Below are 25,924 nucleotides of genomic sequence, written 5' to 3'. Positions count from 1 at the left end.
AGGAGAGGCTGTGGCTGAGGCTCGGGCAGCCGCTGGTGAGCGGGCCCGGTGCTGGGCACTGCAGCATCTCCCATGGCCGAGCAGCCGGGGCTGCTCGGGACCATGGGAGCCCCTCGGCACTGCCGACCCTCCTCGGGAGCGCCAGGCGGGTGCCTGGCACAAGGGATGGGGTTTAACGCCATGTCAGCTCCCGCACGTGCAAGTCTCCTGCTTTGGGGGTACCGTGGTGTGGGCACCAGCTGGAGAGGCCGTGGCCAGACCTTCCCACCCTCTGCTCACCCTTGCAGGACCTCAGTGGCTGCAACAGCCGCTTGCTGTGGCCCCGGGTGCCAGGTGCTTGCCGGAGGAGGCTGGGGAATGTCCTCCTCTCTGAGGAGACCCCGCTGGGAGAGCCGTGACTGCTCCTGCCACCGGCAGATGCTGAGCTGAGAGCCCCCGTGCCACACGCGGCATCGCCCCGGGATCTGGGAAGCACTCGCCCCGCGGCTCCAGGGCAGCAGAGGGTGGTCAGGGCACGGCGCATCCCAGCAGGCTGGGGAGGAGCGTGGGGAGCTCTTACTGCACCGCGCTCGGTGTACACTCGCCGCCCACTGCCGCTGCCGGCCGCTTTGATCTGGGACCCTCATTAAACTGACGCTGAATTTCTCCTCTCGTGGGCAGCCGTGCAGAGGCTGGAATATTTGAGCTGCTAATTCCTTTCTCCCTGTAATTAGCCAGTGCATCCTGCAGCCAGGGAGGCCCTGCCAGATGGCCGTGAAGGGGAGAGGGAATTTCTAACCCCCGCAGATCCTGCTCCTGTGGCAGCCCCAGGTACAGGCAGGCTGTGCGGGGCTCAGCCCCCTGGCCTCAGTCGGAGATGCTTGCTGGAAGGAGAGCCGTGTCCCCCTGGGACCCCCACCCAGCCCGGCCTCCCACCTGGGAGGTTTTTGGGGACAGGTCTCCTCTCTCCCAGCCAGGGTCCCACAGAGACCATTTTCCACCGTCTCTGATCAGGGGTGCAGGACAAATCCTCGGTGCTCCTGGTTAACCTGCAGGCAGCAACTGGGGGGGATGGGTGAGCAGCCCACGGTGTGGGCTGCGGGGTTGGGCACTGATTTCAGCCAGGGCAGGCTGGCAGCACTGGGGCTGCAGGCGGCCCTTGGGGAGCCCCGAGGCAGAGGAGAGCCCAAGGCTGCTCTCTCCGAGGACCTGTGGGCGCCTGGGGCTGGACGAGCGCTGCAGCTTGTGCAGGGGAACAGCCGCCGCCCCCTCCTCATCCTCACCCAGAACAGAAGTGCACAGGTGGGAGAGGATGTAACAAAAATAGCGTCTCCGTAGAATTTATTGAATTCTCATTAAATACAGCCATTGTTCCCCTTGCCTTATTTACACAGGGGCTTCGATACATTAAACTGAATGGTTAAAAATATAAAAGCTGGTGCTACCCAAACCCTACCATCAGAGGGAGGGAGAGAAAGAAGGAGACGTGGGCAGGGGGTCAGTGCTGGGACGGTGCCCCTGCGCTCCTGGCCCACCGGGCACCGCCGGCTCACAGGAACCAGAAGCATTTGCGCCTGGATTTCTTTGCGTCCAGCTTTGCAGGCAGCTTCGTCACTGGTGACGGCTCTTGCCTGGGCGGCAAGACGGCCCCCACCGCCGCCGCAGGGGAGCTTGGTGTCGTGTCGCCCTCGATATGGCTCAGCACCTGCTGGAAGCGGCCCTCCTGCTGCCGGAAATCGTGCTCCACGCTGCGGGCGAGCGGAGCGAAGGGGACGGCATTAGAGGGCATCGCCGGCTGCAGCCCCCCGCCTGCCACAGCTCTGCGCCCCGGCACCCGCCTCCACCCCTGTGCTCCCCCCACAAGCCCCTGGGGAGCTCAGCACCCCCCCCACACCTCCCCACGTCCCGCTGCGCTCCTTAGGCTGCTGCACAGGGACGGCGTGCGTGGGCAGGGGCCCAGCCTGGCTTCGGTGGCTCTCTTCCCACGGCTGGAGGGGATGACTGAAGCCTGCGGGAAGGGCAGGGGTCTCATGCGGGAGCAGCCGCTGGCTGGGAGCCTGCGGTGCCGAGTGGCCCTTTGGGTGTTTCTCTGGCAGCATTTTCCAGGGCTCCCGGCACTTCCCGGTGGGCAGACTTCCTGGGGTCACCGTGCGCTCCTGTGAGGGGATATCCCGCTGGCATGCACCTTCAGACAGCTCCAGCCCACCACCCTCACCCTGAGAGGCTGCAAGTGGTGGGGTGGGGGCCGGATCCGTCCAAACCAGCTGTCCTGTCTGTAGCAGTGCAGTCTGCAGCCGGGCACATGGCACCGCACGGCTAAACCTGCTGTGCCGGAGCATCCAGGGATCTCTCCTTCCAGAGGGACAGACCAATAAGCAGCCCCAGACCTGGTGGCAGGGGGTCTTTTGGGATGGGCCACCCTCAGCTGCACACCCCGCACCTTCTTTCTCATCCATCCTCAAAGCCTAGTGCTACCTCTGCCTTTCTCTTGGGCTTGACTGCTTTTTCCTGTTTCACCTGCTTGCCAGTGCCCCTTTGGCCTAAACACCTGCCCTAAACAAGGACAAAGAGGCCAAGTCCCTCCTGGGGAGCTGATCTGCTGCGAGGGCCCTCCCGAAGTGCCAGGGAGTTGTTCCCAGCACACTGTGCTCGTGGCACTCGGGCACCGGGTAACTGGTGTTTCCTGCAGCAGCGTCCCCAGCTCGGGAGTGCAGCGGCTCCTCTGCTCTGATCATGCCATCAGTGGGAATGCCCATTAGGGACCAGTGGCACTGCTGGCAGGGACTGGCGATCCTCGGCAAAGGCAGCCATGCTCCCAGCACAGAAGGGAGGGAAGAGGAAGGCTCCGGACTTGCCGGGCACCCTGTAGTTGCCGGCCATGGCAGCATGATTCCCTTGCTGCCGCTCCTTTGCCGCAGGACTGTGACGTGCTCCCCCGAGCAGGGCACGGCTTCTGGTGGTGCTGCTCCATCACCCCAGGGCTGCAGGGTCCCTCCCAGCTCAGCTAACAACTGCCAAGACTTTGCCCATGACCGGCGGGGGGCCGGCCAACCACCCTAGCTGGGGACCAGTGCTGCTGCAGGGGGGCGAGCCCAGGGTCTGTGGGACCCTGGTTAGCCATTTTCCCCACAAAGAGGGGCTGTGCATCCCTGGGGCCAGGGCGCCTTGTCCTGCCGCTGCTGCCACCAGCGCTGCGCCTGGCCCCACGGCCTGAGGGCAGCTGCAGCATCAGAAGATGGCACGAGCGTGTAAGGGCTGTGCTGCTGCCTGTCACACCACTGGTGATGCAAGGAATTAGGGTGCCCCTGGGTCTGGGTAGGTAAGGGCTGTGCCTCCCACCACAGCCCCCAGGTTTCCTCCAAGTGCTGGAGCCCTCCGGTGTCCCTGCAGCACCCCGGCTGGCTGCCATGCGCCGTGATGCTTCCTCACATGGAAAGCACTCCGATCTCCTCACACCAGCCACGTCCCATCGGATCAGCGAGGTGCTGCAGTGTGTGCCTAGGATCACACACGTGGCGTGGCCGCCCCGCACACGGGGAGCGCCCTGCAAGCTCCCACTTGGCACGCTGACGCTTCCTCTCACCTCCCATCACCTCTCCCTGTGAGGACACTGATTGTCCCCAGCTATTTCTAGCAAAAAGGGCGAGTTGTGGCAGACAGTCCCATAGCGGGGGGGGCAGTGTGGGGAGGGACCCCCACTCTCCAGCACAGACGCAGTGGAAGGGCTCGGGGCCACTACAGGAGTGCACATCTGGCACATTCCTGCATGGCCCTGGGATGGGATGCAGGCAGGCAGGTCTGTTCCCCCTGTGGGCCATCCCCGGGGGCTGGTGCTGGGAGTGCTGCACCCAATGCACTCTACACTGGGTGCTGTACTCAGTCCACCCACCCCGCGTCCCATCGGACCCTCTTCTTATCACACGGACGGTAGCGAAGCCCAGAGGGAGTCCCCAGCGAGAGCGTGGCAATTACAGGGAGCCACCTCCCCCAGATGTGACATCTCTCCCCACCGGAATGCTGTGTGGAGACAGGCTCGTCAGACCCAATTAGCACTGAAGTCCCCCACGAGCTACAGTGGGGGAGTTTGTGGCGTAAATAAGTGGAGAACAAGAGAGACAGACGCAGCACTGCCGCGGCAGCGTGGGTGCGCAGGGCGGCCGGCACAGGGGTGTGGGGATGCTGGTGCACAGTGGGGGCTGGAGCTGTGCACCTCCAGGCTGGAGGTGCCCGGAGGAGAGTGCGTCCGTCCCACACACAGGCACTCACAAAAGCACAGTGGCAGTGGCTAAACTGCCCTGTGTGCACACCATGTGCACCGCAGAACGCTGCTCAGCACCAGCTCTGTGCTCCACATCCTACACTTCCAAGCGCTAGAAGAGTAAGCCTAATTAATAGCAAAAAGAGAACATGCCTGGCCAGCCACCTGCACATGCACAAAGGGAGACGGCAGGCTGCATGGCCAGAGGGGCAAATGGACACCCACGGATGCCTGGATAGGCAGAAGGCTCGGGCAAAACTGCAACTCCCTGATTCCCACAGGGCTGATGGGGACACGTCGCTGCCTGCACCAGGGAGGGCGTGAGACACCTTTGCCCATAGACCAAATGGGCTCTGAGGAGAGGGCAGTGGAGGTAAGGACTTCCACACCCTGACCCAAAGCTGACGCTGGGGAAGCAGAGCTAAGGCCCCGTGGTCCCAGACCCCGGCGAGACGCAGGAGTCCCCTGTGTGACCGGCAGTCCGTCTGCAGCATCTGTGCAAAGCTGGCATAGGGACAAAGAGATGCAGCCTGGACTCAGAGCAAGCCCACCCACCAGCCACTAATGAGGCTTTCCCCGATATATTGCTGTTACAGAAGATAAATGCTCTGCCATCAAACCAGAGCAACTCTCCTTCCAGCTGCAGCCAGTCAGCTGTCCTTCATGAAAATCACCCCATCTACTCCTGGGAGCAGGAGCTGCTCTCCACAGAGATAAAGGGACCAGATTCAGGCCAGGACCCTGCTCTGGTCTTTTGACACGTGGCAGGAGCTGGCTGCAGAGTGGTGAGGTGCCTGCACCCATGTCAGGAGCCCCGGCAGCAGGCCAGGGGAAGAACTGGCACCGGTGTGCCCAAATGTCTCCTGGGCTGGCCCGGTAAGCTGAGCCCCGCTCCAAGGACAGTGAGCACCCATGGCATGCCAGCACCTGCGCCCCTCCAAATCTGCCACTGAGGGTCCCAGCATGCCGGCTGCCAGCTGTGCCCAGGTGTGGCTTCAGTGTCCTGCCTGGCATGGGGCTGGCAGGGCAGCTGTGTGACCATACCTCAGCACGGTGTAACCTGCCGGGGGAGATGCTGCCTTTAGGACCACAAAGAGAGCTGTGAGGAGAGAGGGAAGGCTGCAAGCTCATGGCTGGAGCGTGCTGCTGGTGGGGAGCAGCCTGTAAGCCCTGAGGACTCCTTGCAGAGGAAGGAGTCACCCAGCAAAGACAGAAATAGTCCAGGGTCGGGCAGCTGCACTGCCGTGCCTTCAGCGCAGCCCAGGCTCGGGCTCTGGCTCAAATGGCATCTCTGTCCCTGCTGCCTCCATCCCGCCTGCCCTGGTGCAGCAGCCCAGCTGCCTGGGCTGGGGCTGGTCCCTCTGCTTGGCCTTGGCTGCAGCAGAACCTGGACAGCAGCGGTCCTCGGGGTCCAGCTGAGGCACGGAAATGCATCCTGAGCTCTGCCGCAGCTCTGCCTGGGCGGCCAGGTTACCCTGTGCTGGCCAAACTGCCGATGAGCATGCCTCTGTGCCCCTTGGGTGCATGGTTGCCTGCTGGGGCCCCAGGCTGTGAGGTGGGAATGCATTTTGCACCGAACTGTCTTTTGGTACGACAGGCACCGCCGCCTTCTCTCCAGTCCCACGGGAGCCTCCCAGCAGGCGCAGGGGCCTTGGTAATGGCCTTTCTTTGGTAAATCAGCACCCTCTGGCCTTCACCCGGAGCCTGGCAGGGGCTGGTGCGAGATGAGGGTGTGCTGCAGACTGTGCGGCGTTGGCCCTCTCCTCCCTGCGAGCTGTCGCCCCTGTAACTTGTGATCAGTGGCACAATGCCTTCGTGCCGAAGTGGGCTTAGGCAGCCTCGGTGGTTGCAATGAAGGTGGCCGCCTGACACCTGTGAGCAGTCCGTCCTTGGTGCTCCCCAACACCCAAGAGCGGTCTGTATGTGGTGCCCTGGGAGCAGGGGCAGCTGCGGGGACAATGGGGTCGATAGCCTCTGTGTACCCAGATGGGACGGGTCCCTTGTGACATGGATGAGCAGGACAAGGCACAAGGACACGGCACTGTACATGTGGCACAGGGACAACTGCTCCCTGCGTGCCCCGTCACCTTTTCCCTTGAGTTTCCTGCAATGGCCTCTGCCAGGGACAGGACCTGGCACAGGGGTCTCAGCTGGCCTTGTACAGCTAGCTGGGTTTGTGTCTGTCCTAAGGTGCTGGAGGCGTTTCTGCTGTGAACAGGGAGCTCCTGCACTAGGAGGGACAGGAGAGGAAAAGCTGAGACTGGGTTAGCATCACGTCCCCCCGACAGCTCGGACCTGGACAGGATGAGACCCTGCAACCCCTCGCAGCTCAGGGTGCCCTGAGCATCCACCCTGCCACAGGGACAGGAGATGGAGCACAGGTGGGCAGGTTCCCTCCCTCCCCCAGCACGGTCCCCAGAAGTGAAGACTTGCAACTCCCCCTGCACCTCTGCCTCATAGCCAAATTAGGAGTCTGAGGGGCGGAGGAGCACAGGGGCCCCATCAGGAATGTGCAGGGTGCCAGAGCTGCCTCTTACCTGTAGATGATGCAGGCACAGTCCCGGCAGGTCCCACAGTTGGCGATGTCTTGCCCTGTCCGGTACGAGTGTCGCCTGCGACAGAGCAGAAGTGCTGTGAGCCTGGAGACCTGGCCTCCGTCTGCCTGTACCTCCTCAGCTGCCCCCAGGCCCCCTCATCTGCCTCTGGAGTTCATACTCCAGCAGCCAGGAGCCACGGCTCTCCTCCCTGGATCCCAGCTCCTGTCCTCCCTTGCATCCAGCTCCTCTCCTCCCTGGGTCCCAGCTCCTCTCTTCCTGTGCGATGCTGTTTAATGCCAGGCCAAGCGCGGTGCCTCTCAGCTCCACAGATTTCTGACAGGCACGGCAGAAGCCTCGAATCCTTCACACTGGGTCCACCTCCTTTCTTCTCCATCCCAGAGCTGTACCTCATGCCCGTGGCCACCCCAGGTCACCACACATCTCCCCACGCATGGTGCCATAGAGGGAGCGGGACCGTGGGCAGCACGAGATCTATGCGGGGGCACTGGCGGCACACAGCAGTGCCCTGACAGATGGGCAGAGATGCTCCAGACTAATCACTAGCCTACGCCAAACTCAGAATTTATCTCTTTTTGGTGCTTTTGTACCAGAGAAGCATCCTGCTCCAGGGAAGGTGCATAGGACTCAAATTAAGCTGATGAGTGCCAAAGCTCAGCTCAACCCCAACGCAGTCCTCCTCCCTGATCTCTACAGAAGGTGTCTGCACCCTGAATGTTTCTCCTGCTGGTGCTAAACGCCAGCTCCGATGCATCCCCAGGCCAGCTGCATGCTGCGCAGGGAGCACACACTGTGCTGCGCCGCTGGGCGAACGCCGGCTGCCTGCCCTGCTGCCCTCCTGCCTGGAGCCCCCGGGGTGCCTGCTCCCCAGGAGCAGGTCTGTGCTTTGGTCCCACCATGCAGACTGAGTGTCCTGTGTCCCCAGCGTCCCCGCTGCCTGCCAGCAGCACGTCCCAGCTCTTGCCGCCCTGTAAGCACAGGGTGTCCGCCGGCTGCAGCGTCCCGGCGTCCCAGGGACCGGCAGTGAACCTCTCGCCCGGCCACAGTGCTGTCCCGGTGCTCCCCTAAGTTTGGCAGCCTCCACGTGCCGCCGGCGGCCCTGGCTTCGGCTGCCGGCAGGAGAGCCACCAGCTGCCCAGGGAAATGGTTGACCGATGTCTCTCCTTGCTTAGCAGCCTGCAGCTTCTCTGAACTGAGCTCGTGTGCCTTTGGCTTTGCAGCCCCCGCAACCCCCCAGGGTGCCGGGGCCGTGCTGGGGCTGCGCTGTGGGGCTGCCTGCAGTCCCCCGGCACCCCAGCACTGCTGGTGGGTGCTCCCCACTGGTGTCCTGACTCTGGTTGTTCTCAGAGCTGTAAGAAAAGGGCCCTGTGATATGCTTTCGGTTACCCTTGCGGACTCCATCTCCACATCTCCATTGCCCCTCTTAGGCAGAGCAGGCTGCAGCTTCTTGGGGGACAGCTGAGAAAACACCCCCATGTCCCACATAGTAGTCACATTTTCCTGTTTAAATCTTCCTCCTATTACTCGACCTTGATCATGATTGTTCTCAGCCCTCAGAAACTAGGTCTTTTAATGGACCAAATTATATATTACAATTGGGATTATACTGTTAGCACATAAATTAGATCATTATACCTTTTATATATATATAAGGTACATATATATGTGTGTGTGTGCGCGAGTATCTAACATTGTATAAACTGTGCCTTTCTACCAGGATGAGAGCTAATCCTGGGATAGGTGTTTGGTGTGGGATGTTGCTGGCGGTAGATGCCTGGACCCTGTGAGGACATGTTACACAGCGAGCGGCATCAGGGCTGGTGGCACCGCTGTGGTGCACAGCGGGTGCCTTGGAGCCACCACGTGCCTGCAGGATGCTGACCCGTGGCAAATGAGGCCACGCTGTTCCTCAGCATAAAGACACTGGGATAATTTTTTCTGTGATTTCCTATCCCATTCCTTATGTCTCCGGGCATCTTGTTTGCTCATTTGACTGCAACAGTATAAGGAGCCGAGATCTTAATTAAGCTGCCCGCAGCGAAGCTAAATCAGCTTCCTGAGCAGACAAGCTCCGTTCTGACTGAGGGAGCAAACCTGCCCTCTCAACAGGCACTGCTCTGCACATGCCCCTGCTGTACCCTGCAGGGACGAGGCTCGGCACGGCCACGGCATGACTGCAGGGCTGCGGGCACCCTGGAGGGCGTCCCCTCCGAGCAGCCGCACAGCCCCGGGGGCAGCAGACCCTCCTGCAACCCTGACAGGCGAGAGGGCTGTGCCGGGGCTGCACGCTGATGCCCAGCAGCAGCGATCGCGGGAGAAGCGAACCCCAGCCCTGGCCCTGGCCAGAGCCCCTGGCACTGCTCTCAGGTCCCCGTCTGCGGAGACGGGAGCAGCACTGCTGTGCCGGCCACAAGAAGCACTTTTTCAGTGCTTTGCTCGGAAAAGCCGGGAGGGCGCAGGAGCACAGGCGGGGTGCTGAACTCCCTGGGGAGCCAGGGTGTGCTGAGCTGCTGGTGCTGCTCCTTCTCTGGGCAAACAGGGCCAAGCCCTGGACCACGTTCTCCATCCCCCCGGTGAGGTCGGCCATGCTGCGCCAGGGCAGGAGCGGCCAGGGCACGCACAAAGCCGACTGGGACAGGCAGCTCCCATGTGGCCGGGGGGGAATGGGTGCTCGGAGAGCAGGGAAGGGCCCGTGGAAACCGGCGCCCCAGGGCTGCTGGCAGCTCCCGGCTGGGATGGACACACATGGGCTGTGCCAGCGGCCAGGCAGCCTGTGCCAGCGAGGGAGCCTAAATGCCTGCGTGGGCTCGCATGCTCTTGCTAACGCCTCTGTGGGATCCACACTGCCTCTAGTGCCCCTAATTGGAAGGAGGTATTTAGCAGTCATTTGTTTTAGATAAAACAATTAAACACGTGCACAGGCACCAGGGCCAGAACTACCAGGAGCTGCCCATCTGGCAGGTCCTGATCTCCTCCCATGTGCCACCCTGCCTCCCCAAAACCGCATGCCAAATCAGACATACCAATACCGCCACGACACACATCAAGCTCAGTGTCCCTGGCAGCATGGGCCCCTCTCCACCTGTGAGGCCAAACTAATGAGCTGCCAAACTAACGAGCTCTCTCATCCCAGTGCCCTGGGCTGTCCCCACACAACTGAAGCACAGCACGGCTGTACCTGAAATGCCGCCCGTAAGCCGTGCGGGGGATGCTCCACACCACCGTGGTCCCCAGGGCCACCTCATTGACAGACGGGTTGTTGAGGGCAGGACGGGCCAAGCCATGCTGCTCGGCGCAGAGCCTCGCAGGCTGTCCCTCTGCCCCAGCACCAGTGCTCCCAGCACGGGCGCCCAGGCAAAGCTGCTGCCCCCATGACGGCCGACTCTGGGGAATCGCGGCAGGAGCTTAATGGGAATATCTTGAGCCGCGGCCGCTGCTCGGTACGGCAAAGGCTGCATGCATATTTCTCTTCACTGCTTCTTTCCCCGCGAGGAGCAGAGGGCATGAGCTGCATGAGCACTAAAGACTGGGAGCGTGTTTTTACCCTGAGGGTGGTCTAACACTAGGACAGGGGCCCAAGAGGTTGGGGATCTCCATCCCCTTGGACACTAAACCGCAGCTGGGCAAGGTCCTGAGCAGCCTGTCCTGGCTGCACCCACCTTCAGTGGGCATTGGACCAGAGACCTCCGTCGGTCCCTTCCCACCAGCACCGCACTGGAAGGTAGCACAAGGGCAGCTTTGCCTGCACTTCAGTTACAGCCAACACAGGCATTAATTAATTAATGAATGGATCATCGCACTGCCCTGGTAGGAGCTGGCCATCTTGGGGCGTGGGGAATAAGCCCTCAAAGGTTTTACAGGAGGGTGCCAGGACCAGCATGGGGCAAGCAGCTCCTCGCATCTCCTTGGAGGTTGGTGGCCCTCGTGTGAGATGAGTTTGGAGGGTCTCAGCTCTGGGCCATCACACACTAACCTCTAACACCTTGCTCCATTTGGCAAATCTGCCTGGGAGGCCAAGGAAAATTGGCCCAGGGGATGCCCTGCCCCACTGCCCATGGCGCAGGTCCTGTGCCGGGCAGGGCAGGATGGGGGTGCATGGACACCTCCCCGGGGCACAGACATGTCAGTCACTGAGGCACCGGACACCGAGTTTGTGCCATCCAACTCCAAGGATGGGGCTGAAAACAGGCATGAGAAATAGGGAGGCTCTCCCCGAGGCACGGCAGGGACGTTGTCCCCAGGGCATCCGCCATGGCTGGACTGAGCCTGCAGTCAGGATGTGACATCCCAGATCTCCGCTCCCGTGACCGATGGGCATGTCAGCTGCACCAGGACCGGGCAGGGGACCCAGCTCCCCTCATCCCCCTGGGCTGCACCCCCTGCGCCCTTTCCCTGGGCATGGGGAGGGCACCGCGGGCACACACAGAACAAGCCGGGTGGGCGAGACGTCGCGCCAAGACGCGGTGCCGCGTGTGCGTGGACAGAAGCTCTGAATTTCTCAGAGGCAAATGCGTCCGGGAGGTGGCAGCGCCCAAATCTCTGGCAGGGCCCCCCCCCCCATCCTCCATCCACAGCTCCCGCAGGGACATCGGCCCCCCCCCCCCCCGCCCCCCTCCATCCCCACCTGCTCACCCGTCCCGCTGGGCCTCCTTCTTCTCCAGGTCCTGGATAACGTCCAGCAGCACCCGGATGGTTTGTTGGCTGGTCTCCAGCACCCCTTCCAGGGACTGCAGCTGGGACTGCAGGTCCCCCTGCTCCCCGGGCCTCCGGGGGCCCTCTCCCTGAGATGTCTGGGCGTCCTCGTCCCCCGCTGGTGGTCCCACCGGCCCCTTGGCCGCCACCACCAGCTGCAGAAGGTCCTGGACGTGGCGCAGTGTCTCAGACTGCTCGGCGGTGAGGCAGGGCTGCCCGTGCGGGGGGACCTGTGGTGCCCCGGCCAGCCGGCTGCGTCCCCACGCCGGGGCCCTGCGGGGCTGGGGGCAGCGGCTCCCTGGGCCCCTCTGGTCCTGCCCGGCCGTGGCCAGGCTCGGTGTCGCGTAGCCGGCTGCAGATGCCACGGGGGTCCGGACGGCCAAGCGCAGCTGGTGTCTTCTCCGGCACGGTGGCGGCAGAGCCGTGCCAGCCTGGCGCTGGTGGGATGGGGGCTGTCGAGGTGCAGCAGGGCCCCCCCCCAGGGCGTGCCGCAGAGCTGGTGCTGGGGTGGCGGGGGGTCCCGCGGGGGGTTGCCCTGAGCTGGCTGGCGGAGGCCGTGGGTGTCCGTGGCGGGGACGGTCTGCTGGCGGTGCGGCGAGGGCTGCGGCGGTGGGCGCCCGTGGGGCAGGCTCCGCTCCGAGTCGCTGCGGCCAAGCCCCCGTGGCTCGGCGGGCGGCCGGGGCTGACCGCAGGGTACGGAAGCCGGGCGTGGGGCATTCCCGCGGCCGCCCCTGGGGTTCCCGCGGAGCCGGGCGCAGGCAGAGGGCGGCGGGCAGGGCTCGGGGGCACAGCTCTGTGCCGGGGAGGTGCAGCGGGCAGCGGGGCAGCCGGCCGTGCCCAGATGAGGGGGACAGGGATCCCTGGGCGGTGGCGGTGGCACGCGGCACACGGCAGCGTGCTGGGCGAGGGCCGTGGCGTGATCGTGCACCGGGAGGCTGCCGGGCACCCGCGGGGGCATAGCCCAGCTGGTAACGGTGGGCACGGCCCGTCCGGGGCACCGGGCGCTCCCCGTGGCGGCGGGCAGCACGGCGTCCCCGGCCACGTTGCAGGCGCTCTTGCTGCGGGGCTGGGAGGCTGGGAAGGGCTTCTGGAGGCTGGGGGAGGTCTGGATAGCGGTGCTCATGCACGCCTTCCTGGGCATGGGCAGCGTCAGCGAGCCCGGCTGGGCCTGGGGCCAGCTCCGCCGCGAGGCACAGAGAGCCGCCGGCTCAGGGGCGTCCCTGGGGGGCGGCGAGGCACGTGGGGTGTTGGGGCCGGTGGTGGCTGTGGGCCCTAGGGGGGGGGCTGGCCGCCCGCCCCACGCCGCCCTCCACCAGGTCCTTGAAGCGGACCTGCTGCGTGCGGTTGCGCCGGCGCTTGAGGCGGCTCTCGATGTCGGGCGAGTCGCGGTTGAGCAGCACCGAGCGCACTGTCATGGCTTTCTCCTGGCTGCCCTCGCCGGCGGGGGCCGGGCCGGGAAGGGGCTCCCGGCTGACCATGGCTCAGGGCCCCGGGGCCGCTGCCCTGTGGTGGGGCGTTGCGGCGGGGCGCTGGGGGCCGAGCACCGGCGGCCGGAGCCCTGGGCTGCACCCGTCCCCGGAGCTGCCCGGGGCGGCGGGCGGCCTCATCCCACGCCGCCGCGGAGAAGGGATGCTGCGCGGGAGGCGGGTGAGAGGCTGCCGGGCATGCTGCCCGCTGCCCGGCTCTACAGCCCCCAGCACACCGCCCCGACAGCCCTGCCTGCTGCCGTGCCTCCCCGCCGCCGCCGGCAGCCCATGGTCCCGCTGCCGTCTGCCCCAGCTCAGTGCCGCCCGCAGCGGGCTGCCCAGGGTGCCGGGTGCCGGCCGTCCCTGCCCATGGCTCCTGGGCTCCTGGACCTGTGGGGACAGAGAGAGGTGCGTGAGCCCCGGCCCCGCCACCGTGGCCGCCCGAGGACAGGAGCGTGCCCTGCGTGCCACGCCGCCCCACGGAGCCGCTGGCCTCTGCCCGCCTCTGTGCGCTCCCTCCCAGCCCCGCCATCACAAAACGCGAAGAGACAAGCTTTGATCTCCGGCGCTGCCTCTTCAGCACAAAGAGAGAAGGAAAAAAAGAAACCCCTTTAGCATAAACACGTTACAAGTTCACAGCTCAAATCAAGCAGAAGCAGCTGTTAAAAATAGCTCTGCCTCACTGGGGCTGGTGCCTCGTGTTCGCAGGGCGCTGGCAGCGGGAGGGCAGGCACCGGGCAGGCACGGGGGGCTGCTGCGCCTGGGCACGGGGCAGAGCTGGGCTGGGCACGGGGGGCTCCCGCATGGGATGGATGGACACAGGGCACCTGCCGCACACGAGGCACCAGCTCTGCGTGGGGCTGGACAAGGTGTGGGGCACGCAATCTGTGTGGGGCATGGCTGGAGCGGACATGGGACCCATCCTGCATGGGGCAGAACCACACTGGGCACAGGGGACCCGTCATGTGTGAGGGATGGCCGGACTGGGCACAGGGGACCCGTCATGTGTGAGGGATGGCCGGACTGGGCACAGGGGACCCGTCATGTGTGAGGGATGGCCGGACTGGGCACAGGGGACCCGTCATGTGTGAGGGATGGCCGGACTGGGCACAGGGGACCCGTCATGTGTGAGGCATGGCCGGACTGGGCACAGGGGACCCGTCATGTGTGAGGCATGGCCGGACTGGGCACAGGGGACCCGTCATGTGTGAGGGATGGCTGGACTGGGCACAGGGGACCCGTCATGTGTGAGGCATGGCTGGACTGGGCATGGGGGACACATCATGCACACAGCACCCACCGGGGTGCAGCAGGGCTGGCTGGGCTGCAGGTGTGGGGGACAAGCTCCACGGGCAGGGGGCGAGACCGTGGCTCGGGGACACTGAGCCGCTTTGGGCGTGTGAGAACCAGTCAAGAGGGAGAACAGGCATTGCGGCTGAGATGGCAACTTCGGTAAGACCGCGGAATCGCTCCCTGCCCCTCACCATGGAGAAGGGCGGTTGCTGGTGTCTCTCCAGCTCTCACCCCTGGCTCTGCACAGGGCTGTGGCTCGGGGAGGCTGTGGTGGGGCTGCCTCTGGAGAGCGAGGTCTCCCTGAGGCATCGTACCTTCTGCCATCATGCGGCCCCTGCCAGCCTGCCTGCCCACACCGACCGCAGCTCTTGCTCACCGTGCCTCACGTGCAGGCACGTGGCACAGCTCCCGCATGCAGGGCCACCGCTGGGACCTGGCTGCAGGATCGAGGCCACAGCTTGTACCTGGGGATGTGTCCCTGACACCAGCAGCACTTCCCAGGCGGTACAGGGGCAGGACCCGGGAAGTCTTGCAAAGGAGGGATCACACCCAGCCACGTCCCCATCCCTGCCATCGTTAGGGCACAGCTATGCAGGGCTCCTCCTCCCCACACAGGCAGGGCAAACCTCCCTCCGCAGCCCTGTCCTGGCCATATCCCCCCACCAGCACCAAGCCCCCATGCCCGCCTTGCTCTGCCTCTGCCCACCCTGGTCACTGGCTGCTGCCCCAGCCCATCACACTGCCCAGGCGCATGACACCGCGGAGCACAGGGCACACACCAGGAGCCCTGCCCGGGATGCCCCCGGGGTGCAGAGAAGGTTCATTTTGGGAAGCAGCACCAGGGACAGGGCGGGAGAGACGGAGATGCCAGCCCCGGCGGGCAGTGACGCTGCTTTGCTCGACGGTTCGGTCTCCCAGCATTTGAGGTCTGCAAACATCCAGAGGTACCTGCGGTGCAGGTGAGGAGTGGAGCGACATGGGCTCCCCCGTGGCACGGACTCCCCCCTTGCACCACGCCATGTCCCACATCCCGCAGCACCGTGGCCCCTGCCCCGGACCACGGCCCACTGCTCCCTCGGTGCCCCCGCACCCTCTTCGGCACGCTGAGACAAAAGCCTTGCTTGCTCTGCAGCCCTCCTGCCCTCGCTGCGGATGGACGCATGGCACCAGCCAGCCCCCCGGCCCCCCTCGCCATCTTGCCTTGTTCCCGCTGTAACGAAGCGGCTGACTCAGCACCGCGGCCTGGAGTCACCCTGCGCTGGTAACGAGCAAACTTCCCGAGTGCCGAGTGTGCCGGTGCCCGGTGCCTCCCCAGGCCGGCAGCAAGCCGCCAACCCAGCAGAGCGGGGGGCTCACGCAGCCCTCCCGCCCCGGCACCACACGCCCCAACGCCTCTGCACCCCCCCCCCAGCGTTAGTCGGGATGCTGCTCCACGCGCCGCCCAGCCGCCCGGCGCTTTCCTTCCCGAGCTTGGAGCCGTGCCCAGACACCGGGAGATGTTTGTGAGGCAGGACGCGACGGAGACACAGCGGAGGGACGGGGCAGCTCGTTAGTATGGACGGCAACAGGCGGAGGAGAGAGCTGGCTTGGGGACGGAGCCAGCGCTGCCTGCCCCCGCACCCTGCGCTCGCCGCAGCCTGCGTGCGAGCGTGGCAGGAGCAGCCCCGTGTTCACGCCTGCCGGCGGGCGCCTGGTCCAGGGCAGGGGCTGTGCCGGCACCTGCACGGGACGGGGCAGAGCCTGCCGGGACAGCGAGGGGCTGCGGGGCGAGCCACGCGCCGAGGTCCTGCCGCAGCCACGGGGTCACCTCTCCCCGCTCGTGCCGCAGCGACGGCAGGTGCCCGGAGCTCAGCACCCCCCCGCCTAGGTCCCGCCTCGGCATCCCCGGCTGCGTCTGCGCCGGGGAGGGCAACGCGCCGAGTGGCAGAGGGGGACCAGCTGGCACGTCGCTGCGCTGGACCTGCCTCCTGAGCACGGCTCGGGACCAGCGCAGCCGGGCCGAGCGCTCCCAGAGCGCAGGCTGCGTGTGGTCAGCCTGCTCCGGAGGTTTCCTTAACAAGAGTGCTAATGGGCACGGGGCAGAGGGTGCCAGGAACCGCTCCAACAGCCGAGCATGGGGCAGGAGCACTCCCGCCACGGTTTGAGCGCAGATGCAGCCCCCATGAGCCCGCAGCGGGGACCTCACTGAACCACGGCCGACGGCAGAGCGAGACGAGGCTGTTCCGCTGCCTACGCGGCAAACGCGATGCTGTCAGTCAGCGGGGCCTCCGCCTAGGCACCCTCTGCCTCCCGAACTGCACCGCTGGAGAGATCAGAGGCAAGCCACAAGGACAAAGAAAAAGTCTATAAATTATACATGCACTAACTCCATTTGGGAACAGCTCTGAGGATGTCAAACACCAAAAGCTAGGACCCTCCCACTCATCTCTCTGCGTATGCTTTATGGTATGGTTAGATTTAGTGCCGCGTCCGGGTGCTGTTTGCAGCGTGCTGGCATCTCTGAGTGCTGATAATGAGTCCTGCTGTAGGACAGAGTCAGGACTGTGCAACCCAGCAGCTGTGGTAACTGTTGGCCCCCGGCCCCCCCCCCCCCCCCCATAGTTGAATCGGAGGAAACCGCCCTGCTGATGGATCTGCCTGGAAGCGTGGCTCCAGGGACATTTTGGATGCACAGAAAGGGCCACCAGGAAGGGGCTGTGCAGGAAGCACAGGCACCCAGCCGCACCAGCACTTTCCAGCTGCTACCTTCAAGCACATTTACTGGGAAATGGCGCTCAGCGTCCCAGTCCTGGGGCCACGTGCTCACCCATGCCCCCCACATGTTTGGCTACCCCAGCCGATGCACCGTGCGTCCAGAGTGCAGCCATGCTCCCCGCTTGCCTTCCTGTGCCCCACCAGCTCCCCCATGGGCACCCCAGTGCGGGGACCTGGGCTGGTCAGACTGGAGGAGCAGGAGTAGGGACGTCTCCTGCTAATGCTGCCCTACCTGAGAACAAGGTACACACAGGTCTGGCCAGCCCTGCAGTGCCGAGGGCTCTCGGGAGGGCAGTGCTGAGAGACGAGGTGCTGTGAAGCCGGAGCCCCGCTGAGGTCCCGAATCCGCAGCAGCCCCTTCCAGGGTCCTGTCCACTGGGAGCCCAGGGCTGCGGCAGGTCCTCTCTCCTGGGGGATGACTGGGATCAGGGACAGGGCAGGGGAGGGCACGGCTGAAGGAGACCTGTCCTAGCTACCGCGTCGTGGCCGATGCTCGTCCTTGGGCACCTGGTGCAGGCGGCTCTCGGGAGATCCCTGCTAGAGAGGGGGAGCAGGGAGCCCTGCCCGCCGACCCTCCTGCCTGCCCTGCCAGAGCTCAGCCGGGCAGCGGGGCTGCACGACCCCCTGAGACTGAAGCGGGAGGCTGAGCCCCGGTGCTCTGCTCTTGCGTACCCCGTTGGGCTCTGTGCCTGCAGGGCAGGGGAGGTCGGGGTCCTCCCTGGGGCGTGTTGGTGGAGATTGGCCTCGGGAGAGTCCGAGTGCGTGGGATGGGGCAGCGGCAGAGCCCCAGCACGGTGGGGGCCAGGAGGGCGCAGGTGGGCTGGCACCGGCCGGGGCCAGCGGCGGGGGAAAGGGCTTGGAGCTTGACTGATAACAGCTGAAGGACAGCAGCATGTACCAGCCATGCCAGTCAGCACAGGGCCATGGAGAACACGGCTCATCAAACCAATTTGCTGTCTGTTTTGATGAGGTTCCAAGTTTGGTCGATGAAGGTAAAAGCCTCGACGGAGCAGACTTGGATTTCTGTGAGGCGTTTGACATTTTGACGAAGAAAGCAGAATAATACGAAAGCAATGTGGCACACATTAAATGGATTAAAAACTGGCTAACCAGCATGTCTCAAGACATAATCATCCAGCGATCATCGCCAATTAGCCGTGCTTCTGCCCGGGTCCTGTGGAGGGGCAGCCGGGCCCCGCGCAGGCGCTGGCTGTCACTGACCTCAAAGCTAAAACTCAGCGCTGAGAAAATGTGTGGATTATACCAAGGCTGAGAGAAAGGCAAGGAAGGAAAAAGACAAATACAGAGCCACGCAAAGAGCATGGAGCAGACGCTGTGCAAGACAGGTCTCTGCTGCAGAAGCCCCAGGCTCCTCTCCGTCTGAGCGGCAAAACATGGCAGCTGAAAACTGGGGGTTGGGGAAGTCAGAGGAGTGACTTTCTTAAAAAGTGAGGCCAGCCACCCCTAGAGCAACTTGGAAAGGATTTGCACAGTGGAGGATCCTCCATCTCGGCAATTTTTTAAGGTCTGAGTGTTTTTCTCCTGTAGTTCATACGGGAATTACGAGCGCATGAATAAGGTGAGACAGCAGGTCACATCAGATGATGTATAGATAAAACCAGATGACGCCACTGTAATGCAATAGATGACACGAGTACTTCAGCAGTGGGCTCTCCGGTTCAGCTGGATGCTCAGTGCAGTTGGGAACAATGTCTCCTCCACTGAGTGAGCCCAGGAGCCAAGGAAGCGTCAGGAACCGCTTCCCATGACCCGGTCACAGACACCACTGAACTTCAGGTGCCAACTCCCACCCAGTCCTCAGATTGTCCTCACTCCCCGCAAACATCAAATACTATTCAGAATGACGGGGATTTGTGAGCAGCGCCGGGGCTCTGAATCATGCATCAGCCCGGCTGCCATCCCCAGCCCAGAGCCCTTTGGATCCATGAACCTGCCGCGCCACTTTGGATGGTGGGATCCAAAACCTGGTCCTGCATCACCAGCCCGTGCTTTGCCAGTGCACTGTCAGCTCCTACCTGCAGCCTGTAAAGGGCTTGTGAATCTCCCCTTGGAAAGCCAGCAGCCCCATGACTGGGCCACTCTTCTTTGGCCAGTACTGACTGATGATGAATTTTGTGAGAGAGGCACTAAATCTTCTGGTTTTGTATCTTGACACTCATCTCACATGGGCTGCAGGGTTGGCCTCAGAGGAACAGAGCCCTGCTTCACACTGTCCTGTCTGGAAAGTTACCTGCATCTACCAAAAATACTGCAGAGCAGAGGGAAAGCCTCCAGCTGCCTGCCTGCCTCCTCCTCCTCCTCCTCCTCCTCTGAGGCAGCAAGGCCGGGCTTAGTTCTTCCTCCTGACTCGATGAACGTTGGTATCCTGTGGGAGAGACCACCCCGGGACTGATAAGGCTGCTGGGCAGACCCCAGCTACGGCCATCGAACACTGGGACCACAGGCACCAACAGAGGGTCCAGCTGCCCTCCACACCTGTGAACAATCCTGCCTGTCCCCCGGCCAGCTTTGGCCCTTTCTACACCCATCCTCCACCTCGTCCTCCTGGTAACGTCTGTGGCAGAGGGAAAACCAGAGCAGACACATAAATCTTCTCCTCAAGACGCAGGAAGCCAGGAGATTAGATTTATGAGAGAGGAAGTCATATTCTCTTGGAACTGCAGAAGAGAACAGCTAATTACCCATCTCTACTCACTGGGTACAACAGCTTCTCTTGGGACAAAACCTTTGCTTTTCCTGATCTCTGGAAAGGAGAGAGGTGCTGCTGGCGACGGAGAGGGGTGGCACTGGAGGATGAGGCATTTGCTCTCAGCAGAGGACCGGGCAGGAGCCAGGTTCACGACACATCACTCAGCAGCAGAGCTTAATCCCGCCTTGGCTCCAAGAGGACTTGACGCGTTTGTACTCGGATTGGCGCATCTGTGGGAGTGGAAGATGGAGGACTAAGAGCATCTCCTCGAGCAGATAGCAAACCCGAAATCCGGTTCCTCGCTGCGGAAGCTCTGCCACGAAGCCAGCTCATGCCCTACCCTCACGGTTCTCTTGGAGGCTCTTCCAGAGCCCGGCTGCTCGGAGGCTCACAGACCTTCTAATTTCCTGCAGGCACTTAATCATGGCCAGTTTATATGTGGCTGTGCTCGTGCCAATATAGTGCTTCCGCTTGAACAGCTCTTCTCCCTTCTCAGCGTTCAGCCTTTGTGTGTTCACAGCGAGGACACACGTCCCTTCTCCAGCCACACTTCGCAGTGCTCAGCAGGTCCGGCTCTGCTTATGTGCCCCCAGGCCAGCTCCCCGTGTCTCCAGTGGTCCTCGCAGCCTCCCTCCACACACGCAGCACTTCACCTCCTCCCTCCTGGGACCATTCAAGGCAAGGTCTTAGGCTCTGCTGAAACGCCTCCCGGGCTCCACCAGAAACACCCGGGCTGGCCTGGTGGAGGACGGCAGGAGCAGTCTCCTGCAACCGGGGCAATGCCCTGGGTGCCTCGTGCTCCGCAGCACCCCCAGCAAGCATCGCCCGGGGCCTCCGGGGACCGTCACTGACACACGGGTCCTCCCCTGTGTCAGCCCGGGCCTGGTGTAAGCATCAGCTCGCATGAGCCAAGGGATCTGCACACATCTCTATTTAGGTCACTAGCTGAAGTGCTCTGCAGGAAAATTAGTCACTCTCCCAGCCACAGGGCCCAGGAGAAGGCTCTCATCGCCCGGCCAGAGCAGGGAGCCCCCGCCACCCTTCTCCCTGCAGCGCCAGCACCCCCGGGCACCCTGCAGGCACCTCTCCAGGGCTGGCTGAGGCTCCCGGCTGCCCTCACTGCACGCACCACAGCTAATGCCCCACGGAAGGAATCCCATCAATTAGGGAAGAAGCAACATCCTCCTCCCGGCACGCAAAGGTCATCGACTCTCACTTGCAGCGCTCCTCACTCTTTCAACTGCAGATATACCGGTGCTGTCAGATGGAGAGTTTACATGGTCAGCAGACACAGTGAAGTACAAAGCCTTTGCACAAAGCTTTCAGAAACCTGCAGAAGCCAAATTATTCCTCTGTCTCCCATGGATGCTAATACAGCTGTCATGACAGTAGTGTCTCTGTTCTCACTGCTACCCGCTTGCTTCCCCACCTCTCTTTGCCAGGCAGAGGAGCACTGATATCACCATTTTAAATGAGACATGAAGGGGTAGGGTGACCTACCCAGGGGAACATGGGCAGATGGTGGCAGACAGCCTGTATGGAGCGGGATGTGGTCAGGAGGAGTTTGTTTCACATCCCAAGGCTTCCCTCAGCCGCCTCCGTGGAAGAGCAGGCGAGCGTCCCTTGCAGTCTGCAGCTGCTGCTGGGCACTGCAGTTCAGCACCTTTCTTAGGGGCTACAGAAGAGACCACTGCAGGAGGAAGAAAAGCACCTTGCTCGGCTGCTTCCTTCCCAGCGAACGTGGCGTGGCCAATATCACGTTCCTCTGAGTCCCGGAGACACCTTGCGCGGCTGCACCAACGTGGGAAAACGCTTGACGCGGAGAGCTGGCCCGGGGAGCGGGAGAGCTCCGCCGGTGCCCAGCACCGAAGCACGCAGGCTCTGCCAGCACCTCCGACATGGGCTGCTCCTGCAGCGATTACAGGACAAGGGAAATAGGACACAGCCCAAAGACTTTCGGCCACGGGAGACACAGCTCATCACAAGATCTCCTGCAGCTCCGTGCTTTCCTGCGGAGGAACGTCTCACCTCTTGGAGAATGGCATTCAGGCACCCATCTGGAGCCAAACCGTCCCAGTGAGCGGAGCAGCCAGCCGGGCTGGGGAGCCCTGACAGACTGGGACTCTGTGTGCTCCTTCGCATGCCAGAAATCGTATGAGAAAGCCACAAGCTGTCCACAAAGCACATTTCTGGAAAAAGCTGGAAAGGCTTGGGTGCCCAGCAGTTCACAGAGGCAACAGCACTGCCCCAGTCGACCCTGCATGTGCCAGTCCAGACTGCTGGGGGCTCGTTCCCGGGCGCAGGCAGTGCTGCCCCGATGGCCTCATCCACCCCTCGCGAGACAGGCCCCTGTCCCACCAGTGCTCACCAGCCACGGTCCTAGCAGCCAGTGCAGGAGACCTCTGCGGCTGCAGCCTCCCAGCATACACAGGGAGAATGTCGTTTCAGAATACAAATTCCTGCCTTTAAGTGGATTTCCAATGCCGTCTAGCAGTCAGTCCCCCCTTTATCTTTATGCACTTTAGACAACACTGGCTACCGGGGGAATTTAGGAATTAGCAAGTGTCTTTGCTGTATGTCTCCATTTCCTGCTCCCCGCCCCCCCCAAACAGCCAGGATGATACGGACCATCTTCGTAAACACGCAAGACAGACCTTGTCCAAAAGCACTGGTTAGGACTGAAGTAGTATTGTTACTACAGATTGGAATAGAACCACTAATTATTTGTGGCCTCTGGATGCTACCACACTATTAAATAATTATAATAATGGTAATTCATAAAGAAGATAACCTCAGTCTAAAGGAGCTTCTGCATTTAAATCCACTCTGCTGCTCCAAGCACACTGGAAGGACTGAACACTTCCCACAGAGAGGAGACACTCTGGGAAAGGATGGCGGGTGCCAGCCTAAGCCCGGCTCTGCCTGGAAGTCATTTCCCCGGTGGCTCTCCGGCCCCTCTCCTCAGGCAGCACCAGCAAGGAGGGAGTGCAGCTGGCAGTCCCCAGCATCCCCTGCCACCACGACTGTCCCGGGGGGCTCGCTCCCGTGCCCCCCGGGAGGTGAAGAGTGTGGAGACCGCAGGGAGCTGCAAGCTGGCAAGGCGCACTCTGCGCTTCCAAAAGCAGGCAGGCAGCCCAGCTGACACCCACCGTCCCCATGCGGGCACATGGTAGCAAAGCCCAGGTCCCATCAACTACTCATACGCGTCCACCTTGTGCTCTGAACATAAAAAGGGCTCCATGGAGACCTCCTCTCCAGGCTCCCCCCGCACCTCTGCAAGGAGCCGCAGCTCTAACTGGGTTTTGTGTGTGCTCCCACGGGGAGGAGAAGGACTGGAGCAGCCCTGAAAGCTGAGCCTTCCAATTTCACAGGGAGCAGCTAAGGCTGCGTCCGGCTCTGCTCCCGCCTCAGCGGCTGCCGAAACCCCACCGGCAGACACAAAGGCCTTGAACGCAGAGCACGGCACTGGGAACTGCTGGGAGCAACGTGGGCTGAATCCCTCCAGCATGAGCAGCCATACCCTTGGCCAGCGTCAGCGCGGCGCGCGGTACAGAAAGTGACATCCCTGGGATCATGCGTGTGCGTGTGTCAACCAAACACAGCCCTGGCTGATGGACACGTCTCCTAACGAAGGGGAGCAGAGTGCCAGCCAGCCGGGCTGAGCGAGGCAGGCTGCTCCCAGAGCACACCTCCCTCCCCGCATCTCCCGCACGGAGCTGCTCGGCAAGCGGAGGCACCACGGGCCGGGGTGGCACAGCAGGGCAGGCAGAGCGGGCAGCGGGGCTGCAGCACAGGGCCTGCAGACCCCTCGGGGGTCTTCGGCCCCTCCACCACAGCAGCTCTCAACACAGAATTATCTACCTCGGCTGCACACCACGCCACCGCCCCCAGCATGGCTGTGTCCCCCAGAGACCCCTGCCATGGCAGCCAGCGGCTCGCTCGGGGCCGGGTGCCGCCGGCCACCTCGGTGTGGGGTGCCCAGCGTAGGGTACCTGGTGTAGTGTGCTCGATGTGGGGTGCCACCGGCCACCTCGGTGCGGGGTGCCCAGCGCAGGGTGCTCAGTGCGGGGCACCACCGGCCCCGTGCCTCCCGCACTTCCCCGGGCAGCTCCTGCCGGGCGGCGGGGCAGAGGGGAGGACCCAGGGACTGCCGCGACCCCCGGCAGCACGGGGCGCCGGGGCGGCCGAGGCCGCTCGGGACCGGGCACCGGGCACCGCGCACCGGCGGCGGGGGAGAAGAGGCACCGCGGATCTCCCCCCCCCGCCCCGCCCCGCCCGCCCAGCCCGGCTCCTTGCCCCGGCCCCGCCGGCCACCGCGCATCCCGCCGGCCGCTGCGCCCGGCTCCCGGCCGCGGGTGCCCGTACCGGCCCGGCGCCCCCGGGGTCCCCGCACCGCCGCGGAGTCCCGCTTTCGCGGCTCCCCGTACCTCTCCGCCGTTCCCGGCCCCGGGGTCCCCGCCCCGCCGCCCCCGGCCGCGGGGCTGCCGCGCAGCACCGGGTACCCGCGCCGCCCGGGGTCCCGGCGCCGCCGCGGCGCTCCCGGCGCGGCGAGCGGGCGCCGCAGGGCCGATGCCCGCAGAACCGAGCCCGGCCCGGCCGCCGCCCCGCCCCGCTCCGCCCCGGTCCGGTCCGCCGGTCGGGGCCCCGCTCCCCAGCCCGCCCGGTACCTGGTGCTCGGCGGCAGCGCGGGTCGGGCAGCGGCGGGCGCGGGGCACGGCAGGGCGGAGCCGCGCGGGCTCGCCGGTACCGGGGCGGAGCCGGCGGGGGCGGGGCGGGGCGGAGCGGAGCCGGTGTCGGCGCCGGAGCGGCGGGCGGGCGCCGGCGGCGGTGCGGGCGGGATGCGGGATGCCCGGGCGGAGCGCCGCGGCGGGGAGCCGCGCCGCGCCCTGGAGCCCCGGTACCCGCAGCCTCTCGGCCGGCTCCCGGTCGGGCCGGGCCGGGCTCCCCGGGCGGTGCGATAGCTGCACACCCCGAGCCGCGCGTCCGCGGGTGCCCAGCGCTGCTCCGCGGCGTCGGGCAGGCGGAGAGAGCAGAGCTGACCCGGGACCGGGACCGGGACGGCCGAGGCTCCGGGCAGCGTCTGTCCCCGGGGGGTGCCGGGGCCGGTCCGGTGGTCGGGGGCGGGCACGCGGTGGGGCACAGCCCCCGTCCCCCAGCCCAGCAGCACCGCTGGGCCCGGGAGCGGCTGCACGGCGCCGGGGAAGGCCCACGCCCGCCCCGGGGCTGGGGACGCGGCGGTGGGCAGCGCGGCCGTGAGCACTAGGCAGGGCTGCAGGAGCTGTGCCACGGCAGCAGGCAGGGACTGTGACGAGTCCCTGAGCTGGGGAGCAGCAGGCAGGAGTCCAGCATCCCCCGGAGAACACAGACCCTCTTCTCCAGCTTTTAGGCGGTCCTGCCTGCGGCCCTGCCGTGTCCCGGGTGTCCCAGCTGTGCTGCAGCCGTGCTGGGGCTGCAGCAGCTGGTGCGGTGGCTCCGGGAGGTGCTGCGCGGTGTGACTGTGGCTTGGCTGGGGACCGCTCATGTCTGTGACCACCCAGTGGGTTTGGGGGCCGCGCGCTGCTCCGGCCTACTGCTGGGTCCGTTCCCCACGCACATGCCATCCACAGGACAAACCACATCCGTATGTGTAGCTGTGCCTGGCTGTGTGACTCCCAGTAATGTAATTTAAATGTAAATACAGCTTCCCTTGAAGGTGTAGCAGGCGGTGCAGGGAGTTCACCTGAATCTAATTCCAGCAGCCACCAGAACAGCTGTTTCCAGATGACTGAACTAATCTCGTCAAATCCCCAGAACACACTGGCTTGCTGCAAAAGTTTCCTCCCGTTGCCTTCCTGCCTTGCCCCAAGTTCCTCACGGGGCTGTGCTTGGTCGCGCAGTGCTTCTCTCTGCGGTGATGGTGGGTGACATGCGCTCCTGGCTGGTACATGAGAAATGGCCCCCCAGAACCTCGGCGAAGGTTCCTCCTGCTCTGCCCCTGTGAGGAGTGTGGCTGCACAGCCAGGCTCTGTAAGTGGGGAAGGCAACCCCGGCTCCCACCATGGGGTTTCTGTTGAGACCGGGACTCTGTGGCATCGCACACAGACACTTAGGGAACATAGGCACTTTCCCCGCTTTGTCAGCGCTTAGTGCTTGCTCCCTTGCAGGCAGGGCATCCCCTGCTCCCCAGCTGAGTCCTGGGAGCAGGCCATGCTGCACGGTGAGGAGGGACTCGCCTCTA

General features: G+C 64.0%; 2 protein-coding genes across 4 annotated transcripts in view; one reads left to right on the top strand and one right to left on the bottom strand.

Moving 5' to 3' along the window:
• The window catches only part of LOC115338038 (dedicator of cytokinesis protein 2-like), an 83,246-nt gene that overhangs the window by 41,670 nt on the left and 15,652 nt on the right, over positions 1–25,924 (top strand). The window lies entirely within an intron of this gene.
• Positions 1,295–24,420, bottom strand: LOC115338039 (INSYN2B protein-like). Its single transcript, XM_030006457.2, is given in 7 exon segments — positions 1,295–1,727; positions 6,775–6,849; positions 11,425–11,723; positions 11,725–11,961; positions 11,963–12,757; positions 12,759–13,340; positions 24,375–24,420. Coding segments are annotated over 6 exon segments (1,809 nt in total). The 5' UTR covers positions 12,963–13,340; positions 24,375–24,420; the 3' UTR covers positions 1,295–1,528.

Source organism: Aquila chrysaetos, unplaced genomic scaffold (genome assembly GCF_900496995.4).
Source record: "Aquila chrysaetos chrysaetos unplaced genomic scaffold, bAquChr1.4, whole genome shotgun sequence".
Classification (NCBI taxonomy): Eukaryota; Metazoa; Chordata; class Aves; order Accipitriformes; family Accipitridae; genus Aquila; species Aquila chrysaetos.
This window is presented reverse-complemented; position numbering and strand designations above follow the sequence as displayed.